This window comes from Syngnathus floridae, chromosome 1, assembly GCF_059516105.1.
Source record: "Syngnathus floridae isolate MCC-2025c chromosome 1, RoL_Sflo_1.0, whole genome shotgun sequence".
Taxonomy (NCBI): Eukaryota; Metazoa; Chordata; class Actinopteri; order Syngnathiformes; family Syngnathidae; genus Syngnathus; species Syngnathus floridae.
In genome coordinates, this window is record NC_142413.1 from 25,914,558 (window position 1) to 25,928,143 (window position 13,586).

General features: G+C 47.1%; 1 protein-coding gene across 3 annotated transcripts in view; it reads right to left on the bottom strand.

The window, feature by feature from the left end:
- Window positions 1–11,641: 11,641 nt before the first annotated feature.
- spdl1 (spindle apparatus coiled-coil protein 1) overlaps window positions 11,642–13,586 on the bottom strand; it is a 192,484-nt gene continuing 190,539 nt past the window's right edge. For all 3 annotated transcript variants that reach the window (XM_088390585.1, XM_088390601.1, XM_088390568.1), the window contains one exon: window positions 11,642–12,287. In XM_088390585.1, coding sequence (XP_088246711.1) covers window positions 12,101–12,287 — 187 coding nt within the window. In that variant the 3' untranslated portion in view covers window positions 11,642–12,100. The remainder of the gene's footprint in view (window positions 12,288–13,586) is intronic.

A 13,586-nucleotide genomic window follows, 5' to 3' on the forward strand; every position in this document is an offset into this window, starting at 1 on the left:
CGTGCTAAGTTGGGCCCCTCGGCTGACGCATACCCGATGATTGAAGTGGCCAATCCTCATGATGATGGAGGACCCACCATTTTAGTATACAGAACATGGACCCAAGCTGATATAAAATCAGCAATTGAGGGCATAGCGTTGCCCACTGAAGATGTTGATCAATACTGTATCGACATGAAACAACTCATTGCTTCCTATAATTTGAGAGGCGATGAAGTACAACAGGCTTTCATGGCATCTTTAACCAAACATTGGGCAAGCGTTAAAGGCACCTGGAATCCCTTTGATTCCCGGGGCCGTCCATTGGAATGTAACGGGGTGCCATTACAAACAGAAATTGACCAACTATTGGGCAGGATAAAAATAAAATTCGAACGTAGAGCAAATTACACAGACATTGGCCGAACCAAACAAAAAGAAGATGAGTTGTTTGAAGACTTTAGACACAGACTAGAAAGAGTGTTCAAAGCCAATAGTGGCTTGGAGCATGGAACTGATGTTTATGGCCAACAACTCAAAAATGCTCTACATGCAAATTCGCGACCAGCAATCCAAAACTGGATCACTAAACATATGATCACTTTCCCGACATCTACCTTGCCACAGTTCATTGATCATGCTATACACGCCGAAAAAGTTGTCAATTCAAAAAGAGCGAAAGAGAAAGGGAAAACAGGCACAATTTTTTTGGTTAATGGAGAGCAGTCTGAAATGTTCTATCAAAATAAGACCTTCGAACCACGCCTAGGGGGGCATGGTCGTAACAACTTCCGTGGCAAAGGTAGCGGGTGGTATAGTCGTGATTTTCCCAATTATAAAACAAATGACCAGCCCGCCTCAGGTCAGTCAAAACGATACAATGCTGAACCTCCTATTTGCTGGTCATGTGGAAAAAAAGGCCATATAGCAAGAAACTGCCCAGGCAAGGGCGAGAGTAAACCTCCCTTATGACTAGCCGACAGTCAAACTACAGTTGAAACAACTGCCTTGCCAACAGCTCCCCCTGTTGATGTGGATTTGAACATTCAAGATTTGTTGATGAACAATATTGAGAAGCCAGTGATAACTCTAATGGTAAACAGGACTCCAATAACTTTTTTGTGTGACTCAGGGGCATGTGTGACCACATGTCGTGACATACCTCCAGATGTGCAAAAAAGCGGTAAAACTTTTTGGGTGAGAGCAGCAAATGGGCTGGCAACCCCAGTTCCCCAGTCTCGACCAGTTTGGATACGGGACCCAGAAGGGGGAAGTTGTTGCATTCCCATTTTGCTGATGCCCAGTTGCCCTATTAATTTGCTAGGTAGAGATGCTCTCACTGCCCTTGGGCTTTCCCTTGTGTCTCTAACCAGTCAAATTGTTGTCAAAAGGCGACACCAGTTACAGATTTTTGGTCAATTTCACTGCTACTATTTTTATTCATTGGATTTGGCTGATGCAGAAGTGATGGAATTTGGTTCCCCTCTTTTGGCCCGTGTGGCCACCCTTTTGCGCTGCCCTGAACAGGCAATGGAAGCCAATGAACTACACATAACTATGTGGCATAAAGACACACCTGGTCCTGATCACAACTACGAGAACATGCTTGAGGCTGCTACACCTGCCACCTTGACGACATCTTTCCTTCTGCATGATGGTGAGAGCCGTGCTTGTGTAGTCATAAAAACGGCTCCCCCTGCTGTGCAGAAGTTACACGTGTCTCCCACTCCGCTCCACATCTCTCTCTACAGGCCTCACACCGCAACGTGGCAAAGTTTAGGATTTATGGCTGGTGAGGCCTTGGCAGCTTCTGACTGGACTCAGGTTAATCCTGACTCCTTTTATAGTCCTTCCACCAAGCTCTTCAAACAAAATATGACTCAGGACTTGTCATTCATTAGTGGAATCCACGCTGATCCTGGTGTTGAGCAAACACCCTCATTTTGAGATTATGTGTCCTCGCTGAGGTCCCAAGTCATCTTTGGTCTGCGGGTCCTTCTGACGTTGGTTTAGTGAAAGGTGCGCTTCCTGTTGTCATAAGACCTAAAACTGAATACCGCCCTTGTGTGAGGCAGTATCCTTTAAAACCTGATGCCTTACAGGGTATAGCACCTGTTATTTCTGATTTATTAAAAGCAGGTGTCATTGTTCCTTGCCCGGATTCTCCTTGCAATACCCCAATTTTCCCTGTAAAGAAGGCACCCCCTTCTGTGGGGTGGAGAATGGTGCAAGACTTGCAAGCTGTAAACAATGCTGTTATTCAGAGAGCACCTTGTGTCCCTGACCCGCATACCTTGTTGAATTCATTGACACCTGATGCGAAAATCTTCACAGTGATTGACATTAGCAATGCTTTTTTCTCTGTTCCTATTGCAAAAGAGAGTCAGTTTTGGTTTGCGTTTACATATGCTGGCTCAAGGTACACCTTTACAAGGTTACCACAAGGGTACTGTGAAAGCCCGACAATTTACTCACAGGTGATGGCAGCCAGCATGGCTAAATTTGTCCCGCCAATGGGAAGTCAAATCTTGCTTTATGTTGATGACATTTTGATAGCATCTCCTGATTTTGCCTCTTGCCAGAAAGACACGCTTGCAGTGCTGCATCACTTGGCAAGTGAAGGCCACAAGGTCAGCAAGAACAAGCTTCAACTGTGGTCCACTGAAATTAAGTATCTAGGCCACAATCTAAGTTCCCAAGGTCGATCCATAATTAAAAGCAGAAAAGCCTCTATTTTACAAGCTCCTAAGCCACTAACAAAGAAGCAAATTATGTCTTTTTTGGGTCTCACAGGTTATTGTAGAAGCTGGATACTTGATTATGCCCAAATTGTTGCTCCTCTGTCCAAATTGATGTATGTGGAAGACATCTCAATGTCCACTCACTTAAAATGGACTCCTGAAGCTGAGGATGCTTTTGTTTTGATTAAACAGGCTTTGGTCTCCAGCTCCACTCTAGCCTTACCAAACTATGATAAGGTATTTGTCCAAACTGTTGACTGCAAAGGTCATTACATGACCTCTGTTTTGCTCCAATCACATGGCTCGAAATTGCGTCCTATTGCTTTTTATTCCTCTAAACTGGACAGTGTTGCATGTGCTCTCCCACCATGCGTGAGGGCCGTGGTGGCAGCCTCCATGGCTGTGGAGAGCAGTGCTGGTGTTGTGTTGTTCCATCCTTTAACACTGAAAGTTCCTCATGCTGTCTCGGCCCTTCTGCTACAGACTAATATGACTTTTCTGTCGCCTGCACGTCATCTTTCTTGCATGGCTACGTTGCTGTCTCAGCCGCACCTGACCGTTGAAAGATGCAATCCTGCCACTCTCATTCCCCTTCCTGACGACGGTGAATTCCATGATTGTGTCGATGCTGCCCAACAGATTGCAAAGGCTCGGCCTGACTTGAAAGATACGCCTCTGCCAGATGGTGATGTGGTTTTTGTTGATGGGTCTTCTAAGAAAAATGAATCTGGAGTGACCCTTACTGGGTATGCCATTGTTACTGCCGACGAAGTCTTGGAGGCTGCTAAACTGCCATCCTATATGTCAGCACAGGCCGCTGAGCTCATTGCTTTGACTGGGGCCTGCAAATTGTTTACAAACAAGTCCGTCACTATCTGGACTGATAGTCAGTATGCTTTTGCTACAGTGCACGTTTTTGCTCAGCAGTGGAGCAACCGTGGCATGATAACTTCTACAGGGAAGCCCGTCACCCATTCCACATTACTAACTCAACTTTTGGACGCTGTCCAGCTACCTTTAAAGGTGGCTGTTTGCAAATGTGCTGCTCACACTGCAAGATCTGATCCTGTTTCTCTCGGTAATGCTTTTGCTGACAAATCCGCTAAGGCCGCTGCAGAAGGCCTGCTCCATGTCCTCTCGTCTCTCACTGATCATGATTCGATGTCACACATCTCCCCTGATGTGTTGCTTGACATGCAGTATCAGAGCCCCTCCCAGGAACGACTCTCTTGGGAAAAACGGGGTGCAACTAAAAACACTGATGGTCTTTTTGTGTGACCTTTGGGCAAACCTATCTTGCCTCGTAACTTGTTCAAATGGGCTGCTATTTCGAGTCATGGGGTCACCCATGTCTCGACGGGGGGTATGGTGAAACAAGTTGAAGCTATTTATACAACATACGGCTTTGCAGCTTTCTCACAACAATGTCGATCGCAGACCGTCCCGTTACAAATAATTACACCTTGTCAGCAGGAGCAAAAATCACAAGTATGCCCCTCACTGATATAAACCTAAACCAAACGTTGCAGGTGCTTATTTCTTCATGCGCAGTGGTCAACGCGGCACTCTCTAGCTGCCAAGAGTACTTTTTACTATGCGTGCCCAACCAGAGCGACGGGAGGAGCACATTTCAGAAAACGTGCTCAGCTCGTCGAGAAAATGCGATTTAAGCAATAAAATTAAAAATGCACCTAAAACCTAAACCAAACGTTGCAGGTGCTTATTTCTTCATGCGCAGTGGTCAACGCGGCACTCTCTAGCTGCCAGGAGCACTTTTTACAACGCGCACCCAACCAGAGCGACGGGAGGAGCACATTTCAGAAAACGTGCTCAGCTCGTCGAGAGAATGCGATTTAAGCAATACAATTAAAAATGCACCTAAAACCTAAACCAAACGTTGCAGGTGCTTATTTCTTCGTGCGCAGTGGTCAACGCGGCACACCCTAGCTGCCAGGAGCTCTTTTTACTGTGCACACCCAACCAGAGCGACGGGAGGAGCACATTTCAGAAAACGTGCTCAGCTTGTCGAGAAAATGCGATTAAAGCAATAAAATTAAAAATGCACCTAAAACCTAAACCAAACGTTGCAGGTGCTTATTTCTTCATGTGCAGTGGTCAACGCGGCACTCCCTAGCTGCCAGGAGGACTTTTTACTACGCACACCCAACCAGAGCGACGGGAGGAGCACATTTCAGAAAACGTGCTCAGCTCGTCGAGAGAATGCGATTTAAGCAATAAAATTAAAAATGCACCTAAAACCTAAACCAAACTTTGCAGGTGCTTATTTCTTCGTGCGCAGTGGTCAACGCGGCACTCCCTAGCTACCAGGAGCTCTTTTTACTGTGCGCACCCAACCAGAGCGACGGGAGGAGCACATTTCAGAAAACGTGCTCAGCTCGTCGAGAAAATGCGATTTAAGCAATAAAATTAAAAATGCACCTAAAACCTAAACCAAACGTTGCAGGTGCTTATTTCTTCATGCGCAGTGGTCAACGCGGCACTCCCTAGCTGCCAGGAGCACTTTTTACTGTGCGCACCCAACCCGAGTGACGGGAGGAGCACATTTCAGAAAACGTGCTCAGCTCGTCGAGAAAATGCGATTTAAGCAATAAAATTAAAAATGCACCTAAAACCTAAACCAAACGTTGCAGGTGCTTATTTCTTCATGCGCAGTGGTCAACGCGGCACTCTCTAGCTCCCAAGAGCGCACCCAACCAGAGTGACGGGAGGAGCACATTTCAGAAAACGTGCTCAGCTCGTCGAGAAAATGCGATTTAAGCAATAAAATTAAAAATGCACCCAAAACCTAAACCAAACGTTGCAGGTGGTTATTTCTTCATGCGCAGTGGTCAACACGGCACTCTCTAGCTGCCAAGAGCACTTTTTACTATGCGCGCCCAACCAGAGCGACGGGAGGAGCACATTTCAGAAAACGTGCTCAGCTCGTCGAGAAAATGCGATTTAAGCAATAAAAATAAAAATGCACCCAAAACCTAAACCAAACGTTGCAGATGGTCATTTCTTCATGCGCAGTGGTCAACTAGGCACTCTCTAGCTGCCAAGAGCACTTTTTACTATGCACACCGAACCAGAGCAGGTGCATTTTTAATTTTATTGCTTAAATCGCATTTTCTCGACGAGCTGAGCACGTTTTCTGAAATGTGCTCCTCCCGTCACTCTGGTTTGGTGCGCACTGTAAAAAGTGCTCCTGGCAGCTAGGGAGTGCCGCGTTGACCACTGCGCACAAAGAAATAAGCACCTGCAACGTTTGGTTTAGGTTTTAGGTGCATTTTTAATTTTATTGCTTAAATCGCATTTTCTCAACGAGCTGAGCACGTTTTCTGAAATGTGCTCCCCCCGTCTCTCTGGTTGGGTGCGCATAGTAAAAAGAGCTCCTGGCAGCTAGGGAGTGCCGCGTTGACCACTGCACACGAAGAAATAAGCACCTGCAACGTTTGGTTTAGGTTTTAGGTGCATTTTTAATTTTATTGCTTGAATCGCATTTTCTCGACGAGCTGAGCACGTTTTCTGAAATGTGCTCCTCCCGTCACTTTTGTTGGGTGCGCACAGTAAAAAGTGCTCTTGGCAGCTAGGGAGTGCCGCGTTGACCACTGCGCATGAAGAAATAAGCACCTGCAACGTTTGGTTTAGGTTTTAGGTGCATTTTTAATTTTATTGCTTAAATCGCATTTTCTCGACGAGCTGAGCACGTTTTCTGAAATGTGCTCCTCCCGTCGCTCTGGTTGGGCGCGCATAGTAAAAAGTGCTCTTGGCAGCTAGAGAGTGCCGCGTTGACCACTGCGCATGAAGAAATAAGCACCTGCAACGTTTGGTTTAGGTTTTGGGTGCATTTTTAATTTTATTGCTTAAATCGCATTTTTTCGACGAGCTGAGCACGTTTTCTGAATTGTGCCCCTCCCGTCACTCTGGTTGGGTTGGCATAGTAAAAAGTGCTCTTGGCGGCTAGAGAGTGCCGAGTTGACCACTGCGCATGAAGAAATGACCATCTGCAGCGTTTGGTTTAGGTTTTAGGTGCATTTTTAATTTTATTGCTTAAATCGCATTTTCTCAACGAGCTGAGCACGTTTTCTGAATTGTGGTCCTCCCGTCACTCTGGTTAGGTTGGCATAGTAAAAAGTACTCTTGGGGGCTTTAGAGTGCCGAGTTGACCACTGCGCATGAAGAAATGACCATCTGCAGCGTTTGGTTTAGGTTTTAGGTGCATTTTTAATTTTATTGCTTAAATCGCGACCTGGTGTGGGAGGCAGAAAAATTCCGACTAGCCTCCACGCACAGTTTGGGTTCCGGTACAAGCCCTCTCGGACTCTCTTCCACTCCGGAGTTGCCCACGGTGAGAGGCGTCGAGCAGGTGTGGGTAAACTTATTGCCCCCAGGCTGGGTGCCTGCACATTGGTGTTCACCCCGGTGAACGAGAGGGTAGCCTCCCTCCGCCTTCGGGTGGGGGGACGGGTCCTGACTGTTGTTTGTGTCAATGCACCAAACGGCAGCTCAGAGTACCCACCCTTCTTGGAGTCCCTGGAGGAAGTGCTGGAGAGCGCTCCTTCGGGGTACTCCATTGTTCCACTGGGTGACTTCTATGGTCACGTGGGCAATGACAGTGAGACCTGGAAGGGCGTGATTGGGAGGAACGGCCCCCCTGATCTGAACCGGAGCGGTGTTCTATTATTAGACTTCTGTGCTCGACACGGAATTTCAATAATGAACACGATGTTCAAACATAAGGGTGTCCATGTGTGCACTTGGCACCAGGACACCGTAGGCCGCAATTGGATGATCGACTTTGTAGTCGTGTCATCGGATTTGCGGCCGCATGTTATGGACACTCGGGTGAAGAGAGGGGCGGAGCTGTCAACTGATCACCGCCTGGTTGTGGGTTGGCTCCGATGGTGGGGGAAGATGCCGGTCCGACCTGGCATACCCAAACGCTCTGTGAGGGTCTGCTGGGAACGTCTGGCAGAATCTCCTGTCAGGAAGAGCTTCAACTCCCACCTTCGGCAGACCTTTTCCCACGTCTGGGGCGGGGCATATTGAGTCTGAGTGGACCATGTTCCACGCCTCCATTGTTGAGGCGGCCGACCGAAGCTGTGGCCGTAAGGTCGTTGGTGCCTGTCGTGGCGGCAATCCCTGAACCCGCTGGTGGACACCGGCGGTAAGGGATGCCGTCAAGCTGAAGAAGGAGTCCTATCGGGCCGTTTTGGCCTGCGGGACTCCGGAGGCAGCTGAAAGGTACCGGATGGGCAAGCGGAATGCGGCTTCGGTGGTTGCTGAGGCAAAAACCCGGGCGTGGGAGGAGTTTGGTGAGGCCATGGAGAATGACTTCCGGACGGCTTCGAGGAAATTCTGGTCCACCATCCGGCATCTCAGGAGGGGGAAGCAGTGCAACGTCAACACTGTTTACAGTGGGGATGGCGTGCTGCTGACCTTGACTCGGGACGTCGTGAGTCGGTGGGGAGAATACTTCGAAGACCTCCTCAATTCCACCTACACGCCTTCCATTGAGAAAGCAGGGCCTGGAGACTCTGAGGCGGATTCTCCAATCTCTGGGGTCGAAGTCACTGAGGTAGTTAAAAAAACTCATCAGAGGCAAGGCCCCGGGGGTGGATAAGATCCGCCCGGAGTTCTTCAAGGCTCTGGATGTTGTGGGGCTGTCATGGCTGACGCGCCTCTACAACATTGCGTGGACATCGGGGACAGTGCCTCTGGATTGGCAGACTGGGGTGGTGGTTCCCCTCTTTAAGAAGGGGGACCGGAGGGTGTGTTCCAATTACAGGGGAATCACACTCCTCAGCCTCCCCGGTAAGGTCTATTCAGGGGTGCTGGAGAGGAGGGTCCGTCGGGAGGTAGAACCTTGGATTCAGGAGGAGCAATGTGGCTTTCGGCCTGGCCGTGGAACAGTGGACCAGCTCTACACCCTCGGCAGGATCCTCGAGGGTGCATGGGAGTTCACCCAACCAGTCCACATGTGTTTTGTGGACTTGGAGAAGGCGTTCGACCGTGTCCCTCGGGAGGTTCTGTGGGGGGTGCTTCGGGAGTACGGGGTGCCGAGTCAACTGATAAGGGCGGTTCGGTCCCTGTATCACCGATGCCAGAGTCTGGTCCGCATTTCCGGCAGGAAGTCGGATTCGTTCCCAGTGAGAGTTGGTGTTAGATAAATCATATATATATGTTATCATGCGTTCCCTAATGAGTACTTATTAATAAAATTATTGCACAGAATGCTTGCTGTTTCGCCTTGCAGACGTCCACCAGTCCACAACAAGTCAAACGATGCTGTCTGGAGCTTCCTGACCTTCTACACCTCTGGGAATCCAAGAAAGTTGTTGATAGCTCAATCTATTTTGTTGATGTCTGCACATGGCATTTTGTCTTTGCACTCTTTTCTCATGGTGTCTTGTCTGTGACTTCTTTTTTCACATAGCATTTTGTCCTTGCACTCTTTATGTTTCTCATGGCATCCTGTCTGCAACTTCTTGTTTCACATAGAATCTTATTTCTTCTCTCATGAGACAAAGCCCACGCTTCCCCCCACCTATCAGGGGCTAGTCTCACATTGTGGGTAGGACATTCCAAATAAAAAGAGTGAGGAGTGTAAACAGACTTTTAGTGTAGTCAGATTGCTGTAAGTCTGAATGCACTCCTCGCGAGAAAAGACTCAATATTCAGCCTCACTGGTTTTGTCTGCTGATCCTTTTGCTGATTTTGAACCTGACAGTTGGACTCCGCCAAGGCTGCCCTTTGTCACCGATTATGTTCATAATCTTTATGGACAGAATTTCTAGTCGCAGCCGAGGCGTTGAGGGGGTCCGGTTTGGGGACCTCAGCATTGCGTCTCTGCTTTTTGCATATGACGTGGTGCTGTTGGCTTCTTCAGGCGGTGATCTCCAGCTCTCCCTTGAACTGTTCGCAGCCGAGTGTGAAGTGGTCGGGATGAGGGTCAGCACCTCCAAATCCGAGTCCATGGTCCTCCATCGGAAAAGGGTGGAATGCCCTCTCTGGATCGGGGATGAGATCTTGCCCCAAGTGGAGGAGTTCAAGTATCTTGGAGTCTTGTTCACGAGTGAGGGGAGGATGGAGCGCGAGATTGACAGGTGGATCGGTGCAGCGTCGGCAGTAATGCGGACCCTGTACTGGTCCGTTGTGGTGAAGAGAGAGCTGAGCCAAAAGCCAAAGCTCTCAATTTACCAGTCGATTTACGCTCCTACCCTCACCTATGGTCACGAGCTATGGGTCGTGACCGAAAGAACGAGATCCTGGATACAAGCGGCCGAAATGAGTTTTTGCCGCAGGATGTCCGGGCTCTCCCTTAGAGATAGGGTGAGAAGCTCGGTCATCCGGGAGAGACTCGGAGTAGAGTCGCTACTCCTCCACATTGAGAGGAGCCAGATGAGGTGGCTCGGGCATCTTATCAGGATGCCTCCTGGACGCCTCCCTGGGGAGGTGTTCCGGGCATATCCCACCGGTAGGAGACCACGGGGACGACCCAGGACGCGCTGGAGAGACTATGTCTCTCAGCTGGCCTGGGAATGCCTTGGGGGATCCCAAGGGATGAGCTGGATGAAGTGGCTGGGGAGAGGGAAGTCTGGGAGTCCCTCCTAAAGCTGCTGCCCCCGCGACCCGACCCCGGATAAGCGGAAGAAGATGGATGGATGGATGGATGGATGGATGGATGGATGGATGGATGGATGGATGGATGGATGGATGGATGGATATAAATGTTCAGATACTAAGATGTGATAGACAGTTTTTGCATGATTTGAATGAGGCAAAATAACATGCTTTTTCTCTCGAATATATAGTTATAATCATTTGTTTCAGATGTAATTATTTTCTGTATAAAAATTAAATTTGGTGTTCAAAAAGTATTTTTTCAAACTTGAGCCTTGAAAAAGAGGAGGTCGTCTTATAATCGGGTCCATCTTATATTCGGGCCAACACGATAATCCCCGTCACCTGCCTCTCGTTACCTGTCATGTATTTAAGTCCCGTCTGCCTCTCACTCCCTTGTTGGATTGTTCTCATCTCTGTTCTCGTCGGTCTCGTCTCTTGTTTCCAGTCTTTGTCTCTGTTAGTTTTTGTTCCTGTCTGTCAGGGTTTTCCAGATTATTCTTATAGAGTTTTATAAGTCTTATAGTTTTATAAGTTTTATAAGTCTCTATCCAGTCCACTCTTACCCCCACTCTGTTTTTCTTAATAAATATGCTCTTGCAGGAGGGAGAGTCAGAGTTCATTTCAATCATCGCTGTATGCACAGCAACGAATGGACTCTCCACCTGCAGGTGTCTAAAAGGACTTGCTTGTCTCCCATGTGGTTCTTGCAAAATAAGTTAGAGTGAGCACAACTCTAACACTGTCTGCGATTCGGTCTGTCTGTTTCCCCTCAACTTCCCTTCCAACTCCCTCTTCCCTCAATAAACCCTGGTCCAAGCTGCATTTGGTCACCCTGGCCTCATTCCACCCGTGACAGGATAAGCGACAGCTGCGGTCCTCAAGCACTAAGGACTGGATTAATGTCAGACAATATTTTCATGGACCGACCTTAACTTAAGGCCGCTACTAGCCTAGTAGCGGATAAATACAACAAAATGACACGACCAGCACATGGTATAATAATAAATGTGAATCCACTGTGTACCCCTATGCAACAACATGAGTAACGTTATGTTCATGTCACCGAGGTGTCGGAGAGAGTCCAGTCCATTTTTCAAAATAAAAGATCATTCAGACTCAGATGAATAAAACAGAAATAATGCAAGTTATTTATTCTTTCTTGTGCAGCCCGGTACCAAATGATCAACGGTCTGGTACTGGAGCTTGGGGGGAACTGACCAACAGAACTTCTGTCAGGGACTGTACTAACACTGTCCAGTTTAAAGAATAAACAGCTTTTTTGTTTGTCCAAATAAAGAACCAAAGTCATTTTTATTGTTTCCAATTAATAGACTAGAAAGACAGGCTATATTTTCCTGTTCACTGCAAATACATAGAACAGTATAATACAGGATGTGATGCAACTGAATATAGACAGAGGATGAGGGTAAATGCTCAACTCTGAAGAATTACTGACAAAAATTGTTCAAAGACATTGTACATGCTCGGATGTTTATGATAAATTGACTCTAAACAGCCAACAAATCATGTTGAACATTTGATTGACGCGGTCAGGAATGTACTAAACTGAAAGTAAATTTATTATCTAGCTGTACTGCATCATATAAAGATTTTTTTACTTTTAATTGTATTTCACAAAGTAGGGACACAACTATCATTGCAATAATAAACAAAATGAAAATATTGAAAATCTTGGCACTATTGCATGTATACATTAGTACTGATCCGGTTGCCAGAATTATAGGAGGTTCCTACTGTGGAAAACATTGGGATTCTATAGTGCTTTCCGAACAGACATGCATTATCTGAACATTTGTTTTTTTTTCCCTTTCCTCTGCTTCATCAGGCTCGTGATGCTCCCCCTTTTTCTTTTCCTCTGTTTCATTCTTCTTGTGGTGCTCCTTCTTTACCAGCACATTGTAACTGGTCACATGAGCGCTGAGGAGGAAAAGAACAAAAATACAATCCAATGAGTCCATGAAAACCTGCTTCCCACTAAGAAATCCTCTTTCCTAGTAATGCAGCGAGGGGAGAAAAAGGATGATGAGCTTTTCAGGCAGTAACGAAGCCATCAAAGGAAATTTGATCAACATTAGATGCCCGGACGAATGAGGACACAAGTTCCCGTTAGCTTCATGCTAACTAGCAAATAGAATGATAGCATTTAAAATTGACCAAAACAACTATCATTTCAGGAAATGGGTCGATGGTTAGGGATACTTTGTTACGGGAAACACATGCCAACATGGAGCTGCACGTAAAAGGTGGCTCTCATTGTTGTGAACAGCCAGTGACTCGTCGTTTCTCCATGTATCAGTTGTTATAAAGTTGCTGATCCTTTATGCTTTGTCCTTTTGTTATTAGTTCATTGTATCATTACCCTGAATTCATAATGCAGGGGGTGTTAAACTAATTTTTGTCGCGGGCTGCATCGTAGTTGTAGTTTCTTTCTGAGGGCCATTATGACTGTCAACACCTTATATTACATACAGTATAGGCTACACAACAAACTGATAACTAGTTTTGAAATCACAGACTAGTAGAAACTATTCAAATATTTTAAAAAGATGAATGTGAATAAACATTGCTAGCAATAGCTTTATTTTTCAAAAGTCAAGACAATTTGTCATTTTTAAAGTCCATTCACAATTTGTCTTTGCGGGCCAAGTAAATTGATGTGATGGGCCGTATGTGGCCCTTGGGCCTTGAGTTTGACACCTATGCCATAATGTATCAGTTGCTGTCAACCTTTATTCTGTCATATAGACCTGGTGTTTTACAGTAAATAAGCTCAGGTTACTCAGTGTCGAGCTTTCTTCCAGGTAGAACGTCAAGTTTTCTTGAGTACTCAATGTCACGCGCCTGCGGCACCTGTCACTCAATCTGTCACCTGCTCCCCCTCTTCCTATTTAAACCTCGCGATCCAATCACTCCCTTGTCAGTCTGTTCCGTCATGCCACTTGTTCGTAGACTGCTCTCGTTCTGCCTGACTCCCGTTAACGACCCGGTCTGTGTACTGACCCGTCTAGCCCTGATGGCCGCCTATCCTGACCATCTGCTTGCTGCCTGCTCTCGACCACAATACTCCCTGCTCTGCTGCACGCTCGCTCTGCTGCCTTTCCCACCAGGTGGTGTCCAGCCCTCAGCCAGTCCGCCCTGGTGAAGGAAGCTTTCGATCGCTATGCCGCCAGTTTCGTCCAACAGTCTCGCCCCGGCAAGGCCAGCATTCCAGCCCGA